At 42.5% G+C, this 18,285-nt stretch overlaps 1 protein-coding gene across 6 annotated transcripts in view; it reads right to left on the bottom strand.

Annotated features, from left to right (window-relative positions):
- The window catches only part of HYDIN (HYDIN axonemal central pair apparatus protein), a 1,718,235-nt gene that overhangs the window by 518,436 nt on the left and 1,181,514 nt on the right, over positions 1 to 18,285 (bottom strand). For all 6 annotated transcript variants that reach the window (XM_033943280.1, XM_033943278.1, XM_033943277.1 and 3 more), the window contains one exon: positions 12,656 to 12,775. In XM_033943280.1, coding sequence (XP_033799171.1) covers positions 12,656 to 12,775 — 120 coding nt within the window. The remainder of the gene's footprint in view (positions 1 to 12,655; positions 12,776 to 18,285) is intronic.

Raw genomic sequence — 18,285 nt, forward strand, 5'->3', positions numbered from 1 at the left:
CAGTCATAAGTCAGCCTGTTACTGCCTGCTACTACCTGCCACTGTCACCCAGACAACAAGTAAGTATAGCCTACTTCTGTTTACCAGAAATCCAGTAAATATTGCCTATTACTACCAACTAGACAACCCTATAAGTACAGACTGTTACTCCCTTTTACCACCTGCTATCTCCAACTAGACAATTCTTCCAACTGCTAACTAGACAACACTACCAACAGCTACCACTCACACATTTACTGATACTGCCCATCTCTACCTGATACGACTTACATCTCACTACACCTCACACAACATAGCAATTTTTAACAAACACCAACTACTAATCTAATCTAATCTAATCTAATCTAATCCTTAGGTTTGTACCGGATCTTCTCCATGTTCGTGGAGCTTGGCACGGTTTACAGGAGAAGTAATAGGATGGAACTACAATAAAGGGTTAGAGGTCGAAGAATGAGGAATATTTAGAGGACTAGGGAAGAGATTTTGAGGACTTGGGATACCAAAGTTGGAGAGAGGCTTACATTTTTGAGAAAAGCCAGGTTTTCAGATGCTTGCGGAAAACTTGGAAAGAGCTCAAGTTCCGAAGAGGGGAGGCAAGGCTGTTCCAGAGCTCAGTGATTCTGAAGGGGAGGGAGGTCCCCTGCTTTCCTGAGTGGGTAATGCCTTTTAGTGAAGGGAAGGAAAATTTTAATTTGTGGGGGGGTCTAGTGGAGTTAGGGTTTGAAGAATTCCAAGTAAGAGGGAAAAAGGGAGGGAGGATACTGTGGAGGATCTTGAAAGCTAGACAGGCACATTTGAAGTTGGCCCTGGCGATTATCGGAAGCCAGTGAAGTTTGGACAGGAGTGGAGAGACATGGTCGAATTTACTTTTAGCGAAGATGAGCTTGGCTGCGGCATTCTGAATCCGCTAAAGTCTATGAAGGTTTTTCTTAGTTAGGCTTAAGTAGATAGATTTGCAGTAGTCTAATCTGGAAAGGATGATGGATTGGACAAGGAGGGTAAAATGGTTTTGATGGAAGCAGGATCTAACTTTCCTCAGCATATGAAGGCTGAAAAAGCATTTTTTTACCAAGGATTGGAGGTGGTCGTTGAAAGACAAAGTGGAATCAATGATGACGCCCAGAACGTTGCTTGAAAACTCAAGCTGCAGAGTGGAGCCATAGGGCAGTGGGACGGAGGTGGGTGGTTGGTCTAGTTTTGGGCCGAGCCAGAGAAGTCTTGTTTTGGACTCATTCAATTTCATTTGCACGGTGTGGGCCCAGGATTGTAGGTTCAGTATACAGGAGGATATGTTTTTAGACAGGTTGGTGAGGTTCGAATCAGTCTCGAGGAGGACGAGGATGTCATCAGCGTAAGTGTAAATTGTTTCAAGGGGGATAGATGGAGGAGTTTGAAGAAGGACATATAGATGTTGAAAAGGATAGGAGATAGGGGAGAGCCTTGCGGGACTCCACAATTCGGTTTCCAGGGGGAGGATGTGGTGCCATTCATGCTGACAATGTAAGAATGAGAGCGAAGGAATTTTGAGAACCAGTCTAGGACTGTGGAGTTAATGCCTATCTCAGAGAGTTGGTAGACAAGGATGTCATGGTGGACAACGTCGAAAGCAGCAGAAAGGTCAAATTGTAGGAGGACGGCAAATTTGTTTCGAGAATGAAGTTGTTGAACCTTTGATATCAGGGAGGACAGTAGGGATTCGGTGCTGAAGTTGGGACGAAAGCCATATTGATAGGGTAGGAGAATAGAGAATCTCTCTAAGTATGATGAGAGTTGGGTAGAAATGATAGACTCTAGCATTTTGGTTAAGAGAGGGATATTTGCAATTGGGCGGTAGCTGGAAGGTATGGAAGGGTTAAGGTCAGATTTTTTCAGTAGTGGGGTCAAGGCAATAAGACCCATTTCTGGGGAGAAAAGGCCCGAATGGAGGGCAGAGTTTATGAGGTTAGTGATAGAAGAGATGGCCTGTGCGGGAATGTTCTCATATAGGTATAACTACTACTAGGGATACTGTACCTAATATATTCTAGATGCTGGGTAAATGAAAGCAAATCCCCTCAACCTATTCACACCTATCCCTCTTGGCACAAACCAACCAAACTAACCAAATCAACAAACTCCCACCAATTCCAAAAAAACTATCCAGAACAAGGCCCATTTCAAATCCCAGTGATAAACACCACCCGTAAACCCCAAAACCATACAGAAACAAGACCAATAACAGAAACCTAAAAAAGCTAACATATTCTGAAATTCCAACCCCAACCAGCTACGAAAACATTAAGGGATACTATCTTAATACCCGCTCCGTGAGAAACAAAGCACACATAATAAACGACTGGATATTGCAAACAAAGCCGGATTTTCTGTTTCTGACAGAAACATGGATGGTCTCTAACACAGACATTAACATGAAAGAAATCCTACCACAGGGATACAAAATACTCCTACTATCAAGAAGCTGGAAAAAAGGAGGTGGTCTAGCGATCATACTAAATTACATCAAGACAGATTTCAAAACCTCAGAAAACCTAGAAATACTAACTTGCAAAATCACTAATGCCCAACTAGAAGAATCACTAACTACAACTCTTTTTTATATCCCACCCAAAAAATGGTCAAACGCCAGAGAAGAATTTTTCGAATTCCTAACCGTAAATACTCTAAAAGGATCATACAATCTACTTCTGGGGGACATAAACATACACCTAGAACAAAAGCGAAAGCCAGAAGTAACCAAAATCGCCAACTTCCTAATGTCACTCAATTTTCCAACTCCAGACACAGAGATAACCCATGAAAAAGGACACAAGCTAGACATCATTACCTTTTCTCACAAAGAAACCCTAGACCCAAAAATACAATACTATACAGGGACCTGGGAAAAATGCATCTGGTCAGACCACTATATTGGCAACTTCGACCTACGCTGGTAAAAACAGAGTTCACAACTGAAATACAAAAGCAAAAATGCGAAAACAATAACTAGTCGCGGTATTATAAACCCAACCGAATTCTGGGCTCACTATGAGCTACGTCCCACAACCACCGAAATACAGGAATTTCCAACACGATGGAAAAAATTCAGTAAAGAACTTTTAGATCAAATAGCTCCATACCAAACATACAAAAAAAAGATAGACCACCAAATGAATGGTTTGACTAAGAACTACTAACCAACAAACAGGAACTAAGAAAACTGGAGAGAATCTGGCAAAAAACAAACAAAGAAACAGACAAAACAAACTGGAAACAAAAAATGAAAGTATACAAAAATCTGATCAAAGAAAAACGCACAAGGCACTATGCACAAAAAGTAGGCACAGAAAAAATAAACAGTAAAGAATTGTTCAAGCTAGTATAAACGTTAACAGACACAACACAAATCCTGAAAAATGACAATGAGAGCACCCCATCTACTTATACCCTAGCCAGCTATTTTAAAAATAAAATCACAGACTTAAGAGCAACTCTACCCACACCCACAACCAATACACTTCACTACCTTGAACCCCATGATCAGGATTCCAGAGCAGACATGATCTGGGACCACTTCGAGTTCCCAAACTGGCATCAATTCCTAAGTTTATTCAATAAATACACCAAATCAAACTGCCTACTCGACGAATGTCCCCCTAAAATCATGATAGTTGCCCTACCAGACTTCAAAGAGGAACTATTCACTTGGCTAACAACCGCCCTTACAAACGGAACATTAAACAAGGACATGGGACACATACTGATTACACCTAGCCCCAAAGATCAGAAAAACTCAACAGCACTGACATCCAATTACAGACCCATAGCAAGCATTCCCCTTTTCACAAAGTTATAGGTAGGATTGGTCAACCTACAACTAGTAAACTACCTAGACAAATTTAACATCCTCAGTGAACACCAATCAGGTTTCAGGAAAGGATACAGCACAGAAAATGTCATAGCGTCCATACTAAACCACCTCTATGATCTTTTCAGCAAAGGCAAAAGTGCACTGATCCTGCAATTAGACCTCAGCAGTGCGTTTGACCTAGTAGACCACGAAATTATGCTACTGTGCCTTGATGCAATGGTAATCTCGGGAAAGGTAAAGAAATGGTTCCAAGAATTCCTAACAAACAGATCCTACCGAGTAACCAGCAATGGAAATTACGCCAACCCATGGAAAAACCCGTCGGGGGTCCCCCAAGGCTCCCCACTATCTCCCAAATTGTTCAAAATCTACATCGCATCCTTAGGTCACCTACTACAAAAATTAAACTTAAAGCACTACATATACGCTGATGATATATCCATCCTAATCCCTTTAAATGACATCACAAATGAAATTATAGATAACCTCTCACACACAATGATAAAAATTGAAAAATGAACCACCAACTTCAAACTGAAACTAAACACAGAAAAAACAAAAGTCGTTTTGGCAAGCCCCAATGACAAAATAACGAGAACATCGTTAAAAATAAACGACCACGAATATCCAATATCCAAAACCATAAAAATACTGGGTATCACACTAGATACACACCTAACCATGGCTGACCATACAAACTTACTGGTGAAGAAATGCTTTTACACGCTGTGGAAGCTAAGGACTATCAAAAAATACTTTGACACAACATCCTTTAGGTTACTGGTGCAGTTGCTGATCCTATCTTTCCTGGACTACTGCAACATCGTCTACCTGGGTATCCCACAAAAAACAGTAAAAAAATTGAGATTAGTACAGAACACTGCGGTTTGCTTAATTTTCGGACTGAGAAAAAAAAAGACCACATTAGCCCCTATTACAAAAAACTACACTGGCTACCAATGAAAGCGCAAATACTATTAAAATTTACATGTATCTGTTTCAAACAAGTCTTGGGTCTAGCAACTTTCTACCTGCAAACACACTTCATTCTATACAATCCCACACGAACCACCAGAAACAAAAACATCTTTGCATACCCAAAGATCACAGGCTGCAAATACAAATCCTTCCTGGACAGAACCTTCATGTACCAAGCACACAGACAGCAATCCTGGATGGGAAACTGCATAAATAAAGCCAAATAGCACTACAAAGCATTCCGAAAATCAATTAAAACGACTCTATTTGACAAATTTATTACCTAAACAGATGACCTTCTCTCACTATGTTATTTCCCCGCTGCAATCCCTGATGAATCTTTCAGGTATCTCCAACCTCTCATATTTTCCTTCCCCATGTAACTCCATTCTCTTATGTAACATTTCTCTTCATGCATTCTATAATTCTGTAACTCCAATCTCTTATGTAACATTTCCTCTTCATGCATTCTGTAATTCGCTGATTGTCCAGCCTTTTTTCAATGTGAACCACCTAGAAGTCGTTTGATTATGGCGGTATAGAAAAATAAAGTTATTATTATTATTATAGAAGGATGTTATGGTCTACCACAGGGGTGTCCAATGTCGGTCCTCGAGGGCCGCAATCCAGTCGGGTTTTCAGGATTTCCCCAATGAATATATATGAGATCTATTAGCATACAATGAAAGCAGTGCATGCAAATAGATCTCATGCATATTCATTGGGGAAATCCTGAAAACCCGACTGGATTGCGGCCCTCGAGGACCGACATTGGACACCCCTGGTCTACCAGATCAAAGGCTGCGGAGAAATCTAGCTGGATAATTAGCATTTTTTTGCCAGTGCTGAGGTGTTGTCGGGCGGTGTCCATGAGTGAGCCTAGTAGGGTCTTAGTGTTGTGGTTGGTTCTGAAGCCTGATTGTGTTGGGTGGAGTAGGTTGTGGTTTTCTAGGTATGAGTTTAGGACTTTGGCTACGAGGCCTTTCATTAGGTTGACCTAAAGTGGTATTGAGGCTATGGGTCTGTAGTTGGATGGTTGGTCTATTTCTCCTTTGGGTTCTTTCAAGATTGGAGTAATGATGATTTTGCTGAGGTCTTGTGGGAAAAGTCTGTCAGTGAGTAAGGTTTGTATCCATTGCAAGAGTAGGGTGTGAAATAGTGTACTGGAGGCTTTCAGTAGGTAAGGGGGGCAGTGGCTGAGGTCGCAAGTTGCGTAACTGTATTTGTTGTAGAGTTTGTTGAAGTCTGACCATAGTATTGGTGAGAAATGGGACCATGTTCTGTCTGCTGCAACTGCTTCTTCTTCTGTGGAGGGTGTTGTGATCTCTTCTAGGTGCGTAGGTGTTCCACTGAAGGTGGATCTTATAGTTGCAATTTTGTCTTTGAAGAATGTTGCTAAGAGGGTGGCTGTGGGTGTGAGGGTGTTGTTGCTTTTCTGGTAGGGTTTGGTGTCAGTGAGTCCTTTTAGTAGTTGGAATAGTTTTTTTTTGTGTCTTACTGATTTCAGAATGCATCAACGTGTAATTTCTTTTAATTTTTGTTTGTATTTTTGGTTCAGTTTTCTCCATGCTGTTTTTGTGGAGTCTTGACTGTTTTTCCTTCATTTTCTTTCTAGTTGTCTGCATTGTCTTTTTAGTAGGAGTAGTTCATTATCAAACCATTTGTCAGATTTTCTATGGATTCTGGTTTTGGTCTGTGCTGGAGCTAGCTCATCTAGGGTTGCTGCACTTAGTTGGCTCCATTGTGAGATGAAGTTTTTGGGGTTATAGTCTTGGATTATGGCGTCTGTTTTTGTCCAGAATTTGGTGTTATGTAGCAAAGAATGCAGTTTAGGGTGCTTTTGAGTGAGGTGCCTGAGAGTTGACAGGCTAGTAAGTCCATGTATGGGGTAGTCATTTTGTCTTGTATTTTTAGGTCTATGGTGTTTTTGGCTATGATGGCAATTCCTCCTCCTCTTTTGTTTTCTTTGCAGATCACTATCATTTTGTATCTTTTAGGGCAAACTTCTGTTATTCTGGGGTCTGTTTCAGAAGTAAGCCAGGTTTCAGTGAGAAAGAGGTAGTCTAGTTTTTCCTTTTCTATCCAGTTTTTTATGTGTTCTGTTTTTGGGCCTATAGCTCTTAAGTTCAGAAGAGGGCTACCAAAATGGTACAGTGCCTTCACACAAACTTTGCAATGAGAAGCTTAAAGGAGCTCAAAATATACTGTCTGGAAAATAACAAAGGAAAGGTGTACCTAATAGGAGATGGCAGCAGTGGTGTACCAAGGGCAGGGCAGGGGGAGAGGCGGACTGCCCCAGGTGCATGCCCTGGGAGTGGGGGGTGCACAGCCAGTTGGGTCCGGAACCTCCTGCCCTACTCTGCCACGGGACCTGAACCTCTGCTCTGGAAGAAGTAAGTGACATCAAAGGGGGTAGACTGGTAGATGCGGGGAGTTGCTGCAAGGTCCCACGATGATCCCCTCCAACATCACTTACTTCTTCCAGAGCAGAGATGGAGAGAGAGAGAAAGGAGCAGGATATTGCTTTGGAAGGGTGGTGGAGGAAGATAAAGGGGGCAGGTGCTGATGGAATTGGTGTGCAGGGAAAGGGGAGATATAAGGGGGAAGGATATTGGATGGAATTAGGCTGGAGAAGCCCTGCGGGCAGGGGTTGGAGGGAACTAAAGGGGGCAGATGCTGATGGAAGTGGGGAGAAGGGAGAGACAAGGGGCAGATGCTAATGGAAGAGGGGTGGATGGAGAGAAAGAAAGGGCAGACATTGAATGTTAGCTGAGAGGGTAGAGGGGGAGCTTGATGGAAGTGTGGATGGGAAAGAGAAGGAAGCAGATGCTGGATGAAAGTGGGGAGGAGAGAAAGAGGGGAGCAGACACTGAATGAAAGTGGAGAGAGGAAGCAGACGCTGGATGAAAGTAGACAGAGAGGAGAAGATGCTGGATACAGTAGAGAAAGAGGGCATATGATGGAAAGAAGAGGATTGAGTTAGTGAAATACTGGAGGGGGTAAGCTGTAGGTGAAAAGGGAAATTGATGACAGGGTAGTAAGAACATAATCTAGACAGATGCAGAAAATAAATTGAGAAGGAAGATGAGGGAAGAAAAAGGAAAGGAAGAGGACAGAGTGAAATGCCAGACTATGGGGGTGTGGGAGAGGGAATGAAAGGAAAGGAGAGAGATGCCAGACCACTGGAGGAGGGAAGTGAAGAAAATGGATGTCAGACCAATGGTGTGAAGGGAGAGATGGAAAGGGGAGGCATACAGTTTCTGGAAAGGGCATAGAAGGAAAGAAGATGCCATATAGAAGGGGCAGAGAGAGGGCAGACAGTGGATGAAAGGAAGAGAGTGACAAGAAGATGAGGAAAGCAGAAACCAGAGAAGACAAAGGTAGAAAAAATTTTTCTATTTATTTATTTTTGCTTTAGGGTTTCTGAAGTGTTTCTGTGGTGTTGCATTGTATGCAGAGTCTAGCTTCTTGGTGGTTCCGTTTAACCATTGTCTGCATATTTCTATTTTATCCCCCCTTTTACAAAACTGTAGCGTTTTTTAGCGCTGGCCGTGGTGGTAACAGCTCTGATGCTCAGAATTCTATGAGTCTGAGCTATTACCACCATGGCTAAAAACTGCACTACAGTTTTGTAAAAGGAGGAGGGGTTAGTTTGTGATTACATATTCTATACTAGGCGAAGGTGTTTTCTGTGTTCTGTGTGTTCAAAAGACATGGTTTTCTGTTAGGACTGATTGTGCAAGTTTGATCTATTGTACTAGTCTGGCTTGTTTCGTTTTACAATGTGTGTATTGATATTGTACTGCTCACTGGAGTATGTAAGATGCTGTCTTTTCCTAGGTACACTCTTATGCAACATGTGGATTGTTTCCAAAAATCATGTTTTTCATACAGATAGGGGGGGTATCGCAAAATGATGAGCCCCAGGTGTCACATATGTTAGGTACGCCACTAGATGGCAGTGAGGTTTGTGGTGACAACAGCCACAGGCAACTTTGCAGAATGAGGTTTTTATCCAAAATTACGTTGGACTCAATTCAGCCCTGGCAGTTTGGTGTTCAAGAAAGAATTTTCTGCTTTTCAAACAATATTATCCATATCCTGTTATAATGTTTTACATTAGTAAATATATATTGAAATTTTCATAGGATATTAAGACCATTCATTTGGTGATGCCCCCTCCACCCTCTTATACACACACACTAGCCGTTATAGAGATTGTTTTAAATCTTACTGCAACTCACAAACAGCAATTCACCCTACTGGATACATGACTTTAGTTGCCCACTTGAGCCCTCCACTAAACATAAATCTGGCCACAGAGGTATTTGGTGACATTCACAGTAGGAGTAATGTGTTACAGTAGTCTAGACAACTAGTAATAAATATTTATTTGCACATACAAATAGTCTGAACAACATCTGTAGCTACATAATTGTCTTTAAAGTGTCATTTATGCACTTTAAAGACGCTATGGAGCTCATAATCGAAATACGTCTAAAATCCAGCCTAAATTGGCACTTAGACGATCAGTGAGACAAGTTGTCCAAGTGCCGATAATCGAACCGGGTTTTAAACATATCTAAAAACGACTTAGGCCTTCACAGTGCTGCAGTATGCCCAGAGCTAAAAGGGGCGTTTTAGGAGGCGTGGTGAGGGTGGGATTTGGGCGGGACATGTACTGCATGTATAACCGAAAGTTTAACAACACTGCCTAGATGGAACTTGGACATCGTGACTTAGCCCATCTAAAACCAAGTCTAAGTCACAAGAAGGTATCTAAAGTGACCAGATAACCACTGAAGGGACAAAGTACAGACCCCTACACACTCCCCCAGTGATCACTGACTCCCCCTCTCCCACCGCCATAAAATTTGTAATAAAAACGTCACATATCGGCCTCCAGAACATCAGCGCCTGGCATAGGAAAACGTAGTAGAGCTACACAGAGGTGACTTAAGTGGTCTGGGATGTGGGCTAGTGAATCATGGAGAGGAAGACCCAGACCCATAAGCCACTCTAACCACTGCATGCATGGTGAAGCATGTGCACTCCCCAAAACCCTTATGTACTGCCATATAAGTGGCACCAGCAGCCATAAGGGCTATTGGGGTGGTAGACAGGTGGGCCTAGTAGGTTCTGGGGGGCTCACCATGACCTATAAGGTTGTGGTGAGATGTGTATTTGGCACCCTTTTTGTGAAGTTCATAGCAGTGCCCTGTAAGGTATCCTACTACTCTGGTGCAATGTTTCGGTGTCCAGCCAATCACTTTGCTGACCCTGCACATGTCAAAAAGGTCTTTTTCTAGGGGTTTTTGACTTGGACAAATTTTTGGCTGAAAATGGGGTATAAAGATAGATGACTTAGCGGTCTGGACGATCTGACGGCTGAATGTACAGTTAGATCAGTGGTCTCAAACTCAAGCCCTTTGCAGGGCCACATTTTGGATTTGTAGGTCTCAGAAAAAATAGTTAATGTCTTAATAAAGAAATGACAATTTTGCACGAGGTAAAACTGTTTATATTTTATAAATCTTTCCTTTTGGCTAAGTCTTAATAATAATATTGTAATTTATAGCTAAAGAGACATATGATCAAGAAACTGTTTTATTTTACTTTTGTGATTATAATAAACATACCGAGGGCCTCAAAATAGTACCTGGACATATTTTTCGAAAATTGACTTTTTCCATGTCTGACTGGGCAATTAGCGATTTAGGCCCAAAACGGACTTAAGACGTATCTTTTGATTATGCCCCTCCACATATTGTTTGCTTCTGTTACAGCTCATGAGCTCCCTGCTGATCATCTGACCCATAATGTTCCCTCCTCTCCTGATTGTACACATGACCAGCAGCCTAGTTTGTAAATGTTTCCCCAAAAATAAGACCTACCCCGAAAATAAGCTCTAGCATGATTTTCAGGGTAGGTCTTAAAATAAACCCTAGTCCCCGGAAGCCTAACCCCAATGTCCCTGGATTTGTCGGCAGCAGCATTTCCACCGCACAGCTGAACCCCCGCTGATCCTCCCATCTTTCTATCTCTCCCTCCCATCTGAACTCTGCCAACCCACCAATAATAATAATTTGATTTCTTGTATACCGCCCTGCCATTTGTTCTAGGCGGTTCACAACAGTAGATAAATACAATCGTATACATATTTCTATGGGCAGAATTATACATCATGGTTAAAAAAACAACTTAAACATGCTATTATTAATATCTCAATTAAAAATTCAACACAATTGTAAAAAAATTTACAAACACGGCATAATAAAATCATTAAGAAGCTTGAAGATCAACATTCTTGGTTATCAAACAGATGAGTTTTTAATAATTCCCTACAAAGAGCAGCGTCGGCAGCACTCTAAACGGGCTGCTTTGCGGCCTTCTCCCACTAGGGCATTCCCTCTGCTGCATCACTGATGATGTCGTCAGCAACACAGCGCACAGAGGGCCCCGGCAGGAGAAGGCCGCGAAGCAGCCCGTTTAGAGTGCTGCCGATGCTGCTCTTTGGAAGGAGGTATGTAGGTCTTGTGGTTGGCGGGGTTTGGATGGGAGGGAGAGATGGAAGGGTCAGTGAGGGTTCGTCTGCATGGCGGAGACGGGGGGGGGCTGCTCAAGGGTTCTGCTGCATGGAAGGGAGGGATAGAAGCTGTGCAAGGGTTCTGCTGCCTGAGTGATGGAAGGAAGAGAGAGAGGGATAGAAAGATGCTGTGCACAGTGCAAGGGTTCTGCTGCACAGGGGGATGGGAGGGAGGGATGGATAGAAAGATGCTTCACTTGTGGGGGAGAGAAAGGAAAGAGGAAGAATTGAGGTGAAGGAGTCAAAGGGAAAGATGATCATGTACATGAAAAAATAAGACCTACCCTGGGGAAACACGGTACTAAGTAGCAGATTTAAAACAAACCAGATAAAATATTTCTTCACACAACATGTAATTAAACTCTGGAATTTGTTGCTTGAGATTGTGGTGAAATCAGTTAGCTTAGCAGGGTTTAAAAAAGGCTTGGATAATTTCCTAAAAGAGAAAGTCCATAGGCCATTAATGAGATGGCTTGGGGAATCCACTGCTTATTCCTAGGATAAGCAGCATAGAATGTTTTACTACTTGGGATCTAGCTAGGTACTTGGACCTGAGTTGGCCACTGTTGGGCTTGATGGGCCTTCGGTCTGTCCCAGTATGGCAATTCTTATGTTCTCACTGTAGGCATGACAATCTTCCTTAGCTCTTCACAGTGGGAACCTCGTGAGACTGCTGCTGGAAGTCCCAGTGGCCATTTTTATTGCAGAGGAAGAATAGACAAGTATGAGTGTCGCTTCTGCTCCAACGTACCGCTAAACCACCAGGAGATCATGGTAGGCCTGGGGGGATGTCAGTCTCACTTGCTAGGGAGAGAAGGAGCGCTATATGACGTTCCAGTGGTGTGCAGACAGGAGTGCAAGTGCTCCTCTGACTTTGGAGGGAACAATAGCTGATGTTCTGTTAGGGGTTGAGGTGTGGGCTGGGGTGCGGCTATTACTCTTGCTTGGGAGGTAGAGAGGGAATACTAGCTGATGTTCTGGTGGAGGCATGCATTGATCACTGTAGCAAAAGTCTGCCTGTTCAGAGAGGTTGCTGCAGCGGTGGAGGGGGAAGACTCTAATATAAACCGAGACCCCCATTTTAGGACCATTTTTAGTCCAAAAATCTCAGTTTATATGTGAGTATATACGGTAAATAGATATTTTAAGAAAAATGATCATCCAAATATTCTCTGGATTAAGAAGATAAGCCGCAAATCATTTAAACCATGGCTTTACTCTCTGTTTAAAGTAAAAATACTCACCTCTCGCGTGATTTGCCACATAGCAGAGGACCAAAATAAAACATCTTAGTTTGCAACACATATTTCTTCTGGATGATTTCGTCAAGTTTTGCTTCCTTTTTGCGGTGAGAAAACAAAATCCTAAAATTTTAAAACATAGTTATATCATTATTGTGCAATGCAGTGATTAAAAAGAGTACTACCCTCCATAAAAAATTTCACAGCAAAGTTTATTTTTTATTTTTTAAGTTTCCATTTATTCATATTTTCGTGGGAAATGATTGGAGCGTGAGAAGTGATGAGGGTGTGTCGTAGAATGTCATGTGACTAGTCAGTCACAAAACAGGGTGATTATGTGGAACATAACATAAGAACATAAGAAGTGCCATCTCCGGCACGGACCCTAGGTCCTTCAAGTCCGGCGATCCGCACCCGCGGAGGCCCTGCCAAGTGTATCCTGGCATAATATTAGTCCCCATATCACTCTAAGCTTCTCATAAGAAATGTGATTCCGCCGAGGACTGCGTAATAAGTATACCCCTACTAAGACGCAATTGTTGTATAAGAGACAACAGTGCCGCATCCCTCTGCCGTCTCTGCTGAACCGTATAGACGATGATTCTACCCCAAAGATACGCCTTAGCGGCCTCCCCAAAAATAGTATCAGAGACTTCCCCACCCATGTTTGTAGCTCCATGCCTCGGTGATATAGGTATGAAAATTTTTGTACAAATAGAGGGTAGGATTAAGGCGCCAAATGCGATCATGACCAGGTCCTTGCCATTGCAGAGTGAGAGTAATGGTAGCATGATCACTGAAGGGAACATCAAGGATATGTTTGCGTAGTACCCTCCCAATGGATTGTGATGACAGCAAGATATAATCCAACCTGGAATGAGTATGGTGCACCCCGGAATAGAAAGTGAAGTCCACCTTGCCCAGGTGATAGGCGCGCCACACATCCACGAGACCTTATTCGCCCATCAAAAAGTTTACCCCGATCCGTTCATTGTCACTCTGCACCACCCGGGGGGTTTGCAATCTGCAGATGGATCACTGGTAATATTGAAATCCCCGGCAACTATGAGTTCGTAGTTAGGCAAGGCCAAGAGATGGGCTAGAATCCCAGAAAAAAAAGAATGAGAGTATACGTTCGGGGTCATAGATATTGCACAGAACCACTGGTCGATCCTGGAGAGTGCTGGCCCATAGGACATAATGACCCTGTTGTAAAAAGAGTGAGCAGCCTCTCCCACCCAATCCCGCACCAATTTCAGATGTTCCCTAGTATTAAGATGCGTCTCTTGCAAGAAAGCTACAGACACCTTTTCCCGCTTCAGAAAAGACAGCATCTTCTTCCGTTTAATTGGTGAGTGGAGGCCATTCACATTTAGGGTAATATAAATCAGATCAGCCATAACCATGAGAGGCGCAAAGAAAAAGTAACAGAGAGATACACATCATATGTCTTCCCCAGCAGGCCTCCCAGCTGGGCCCCCAGGAAAAGAAAAGCGAGAAACCCCAGCCGCTGAGGGGCATCCCACCCTCCCCCCTCCCTTCTCCCCCCACCCCAGCACACCAAGCAGCCATTCATACTCCTACAACCATCATAACCCACCACACAAACATACTCCACTGTCCCCAAGCAACCTCCCAAACCCCCCAGCCATATTAAAAACACAAAAGAGAATGCCTGCTCCCAACCCCCTCCCCCCAGACTCAGAAAAAGACCCACATGTGAACCAGATAGAAGATACAACCACTAGAATTAACAGGAATGTTCCCCCACCACCAAAAAATAAAATAAAACAGTGTAGGCATAAGCCGAACAAAGAAAGCCAAAGGAGCAGCACACCACCCTGCCTCCTCCAGAAGCACATACAACAAGTCTGCAGGTATGCAATGAACAGGGTTAATATGTTGGCACATAGTGGCTCTCTCCAATTCTTTCGGGCAGCATAGGACAGACATTTCTCGAGGGTCAGCCCATCTCGCAGCAAATGAGCCAAAAGACCTGTGCATCCCTCTCCAGACAAGACAGCAGAGTCAGAGGCATACAGCTGGCTCACAAGGCCCCAATGGGAGCACGAGGAAAGGCATCCCTTTAGGGGGTAATACTACACCCCGGCGCAGTCTGCCGGGAGGGAGGGAAGAAAAAACAAAAAAACCCAGGCATTCACAGCAGAAGATAACCAATGGAGCCAGATCACAAAAGGTACCAGGATGCGCTCAGTCCCAAGGGTTACAACCCAGTGTACCCACAGGTCTCCTTAAGGCAGGATACACAGTTCACGGAGCTGCTACTCCCCACAGACCCTCCATATAGATTTTAAGGTCCGCCAAAGTGTCACAAAAATGGGGCCCAGATGCCTCCTGAATACAGACCCGAGCAGGAAATAGCACAGTAAAGCGGACCCCACACGGCAACTCGCAGCCACCGCTGATGAGTAGTTGTTAAAGAGGAGTAATTGGGTACCCTCATACTCCAGCGAGCCAGCCTTCCTATATAGGGCCAAAATACAATCTTTAATCGCCGCATTCAAAAAACGGGCGATCACAGGACATGGCCTGGTCACCAATTTTTGAGGCAAAGACCTCCAATTTGGTGGACCCGCTCCATCACCGCTCGATTCCCCTGCAGTTCCAGATCCACCTGTGTTGGCTGCCATTGCCCTACGATGTTCCACAAGTCTGCCTCGTGCACCCGCTCTGGCAGGCCAAGGACCCACAGGTTATTTCTGCGCCTACGGTTTTCCTGATCCTCCAGGTGGGCCTGAAGGGTAGAGCACTGGGTCTCCAGAGCACGTATCTTGATTGCTTCGGTCCTCCTGCGCCGTTACTCTCTGCTCCCAAATGGGCAATCTGTGACCCGTGCCTCTCTACAGAGTCTTAATTTCCTCTACGGTCGTCTGGAACTTTGTAAATTTATCATCTATGAGGGCCGAGAGATGTTTTGCGAGTTACTGCAGCGTCTCCTCTTGCAAAGTAACTGTGATGCGTGTCGAAGCCGTGTGACCATTGTGTAGTAAAATGGTGGCTTGAGTAGAAATAGAGGGGAAATGGGTGTGGAAAATTTGTAAAAGATTTTTGTGATGTAAACAGTGATAAAGTTGCAGCCATTTATAATGATCTTTAACATCAACTGAAAATTTGTCTCTTAATCCCGATAAACGAATCAAAGTTTTCTCAGGGGTTTGTACATCCTGAAGTAGAAGAATACCTTTGTCAATCCATTCCTTCCAGAGGAATGGAGTTCTGTTAATAAGTATGTTAGAGTTGAACCAAAGATAGGTATATGTGGACGTGTGAAAATGAAATTCAAGCAACTTATCAAATTCCTGTAAACATCGATGTGTAGAAAGTAAGAGTGGGTTTTTAATGAACAAGGTCGGTGTTGATAAAAGTGTATTTAAGGGGATAAGTTGAGATAGTTTTTCCTCTAGCGGGTACCAAGAAAAGGTGTAATTAGAGTGGTCAGTGAACCAATGAAGCCCTTGCTGAGTAATGAAGGCTTTTTGAAAACTAATAAAAGTCAGGAAAGAACACCCCTCCTTGTTCTCTCTTCAGTTTTAGCTTTTTCAAAGCCAATTTGGGTTGTTTTTGTTCCCATAAAAAAGCGGAGAGAATATGATCTATATTTTTGTAGAAGGAGACATGAAATAGCACAGGAGTAGCACAGGAATCATGAGTAAAATATAATTTATTTTTGGTGCAATCATCATTTTTATCATTTCTAACCGACCTTACTAGGTTAGATTATGCCAAGAGTAGGTTATTGTTTTAATTGATGAGATCAGCTTATCACTATTAATGGCAATTGTATCGACTAAGGAGTGAGAAAGTTCTATGCCAAGATATTTAAGCTTGGTTGACACCCATACCAGCCCATGAGAAGTGACTGAAGTACAATGGATGAGCAAATTTAGAAATAGGGATTCCGTTTTTTGTTGGTTTATTTTGTACCCGGAAAAAAATAGAGAATTCTTCACTAGTGTTCAGAATCACAGGGACTGACGTGACAGGATCAGAAACGTATAGAAGGACGTCATCTGCGTATGCAGATAATTTGATAGCCATAGTCTTAAAATCTGCGTTCATTCGCAGTGCAATAAATAGTGATTCGAGAGCAAGGTTAAATAAGTATGGAGAAAGGGGGTAACTCTTTGGAGTACCTCATTGTAAATGAAAAGGAGGAGACAAGGAGTTGTTTATTATAATCGTTGCAGATGGGTTAGTGTAGAGAATTTGTGTCATTCTGATGAGACTAAGCAGGACACCAAACTATTTAAGAACTAAAAAAAGGTATTTCCATTCTACTCTATCAAATGCTTTCTCCACATCGAGCAAGAGGGCTAGAGCAGGAGCTGAAAGAGATTGTGTAATGTGATAGACATGAACCCCCCCCCCAAAAAAAAAAAAACATGTATTATCAGAAATTAGTCTGCCTGGCATGAATCCAGTTTGATTGGGGTGGATCACTTTATTGATAATAGATTTAAGCCGGTTAGAGAACTTTTGCAAATAATTTGTAGTCAACATTGAGAAGGGAGATAGGTCTAAAATTTTGTACGAGAAGATCTCTGTGAGGTTTAGGTATGACAGTTATGACAGCATCCGTGAATCTGGTAGAAGAAACTGACTCTGGAGAAAGGTGTTGATAGAGATTAAAGAGCCATTTCAATAAATTGGATTTTAAAAGTCTATAGAACTCTATCGGTATTCCATCTGGGCCAGGTGATTTTCCAATAGGCATTTGTTTAATAGCTGTAAGTATTTCTTCCTCAGAGATCTCTTTTTCTAAGAACTCAGTATCAGAAGAGTTCCATTTAGGTCCTGTTAATTTGTGGAGAAAATTTTGAATATGAGAATTCTCCGAGTTTGATTCTAATTGATATAATGTAACATAGAATTCGGAAAAGACTTTAAAGATATCTGGAAAGGCAGTGACAGTTATATCATTTTTGTCTTTTATAGCCGCGACATGTAATTTTTTTCTATTTTCCATTTAAGATAATTGGCTAACATTTTGCTTGATTTATTACTTTCAGCATAGAATCTAGCTTTAGTAACAAATATTTCCTGTCCTGCTTGCATTGAGTGCTTTTTATTATACACATATTTTAATTGGCAAAGTTTGTTATAGACAAGAGGGTCATCAGAAGTGATATATTTTGATTCCTCAAGTTTAATTGAAGATTCTAGGTGTAATAAAGCAGCTTTGTCCAATTTAGTTTTAAATGCCGCCATGGAGATAAGTTCTTCCCGCAGAGTTACTTTAAAGGATTCCCAAAGGGTTGAAGGAGCTACATCTGAGCTATTGTTGATAATAAAAAAACTCTTGAATAATTTTTTTGATATTTGGGATGTTATCTTCTACCAGAAGTGAAGGTTGTAGTCTCCACAAAGGAGATCGGGGAAGATTCCTTGAATCTAATGTGTTACAGGATCCGAGGCAACATGGCTTTACAAAACGTAAATCGTTCAAAACGAAACTGATGGAATTTTTGGATTGGGTAACCGGAGATCTGGATCGAGGACATATGCTAGATGTAATTTACTTAGATTTCAGCAAAGCCTCTGATACGGTTCCTCATAGGATGCTCTTGAACAAACTTGAAGGGTTGAAGTTAGGACCCAAAGTAGTGAACTGG

This window comes from Geotrypetes seraphini, chromosome 4, assembly GCF_902459505.1.
Source record: "Geotrypetes seraphini chromosome 4, aGeoSer1.1, whole genome shotgun sequence".
NCBI classification, from domain to species: domain Eukaryota; kingdom Metazoa; phylum Chordata; class Amphibia; order Gymnophiona; family Dermophiidae; genus Geotrypetes; species Geotrypetes seraphini.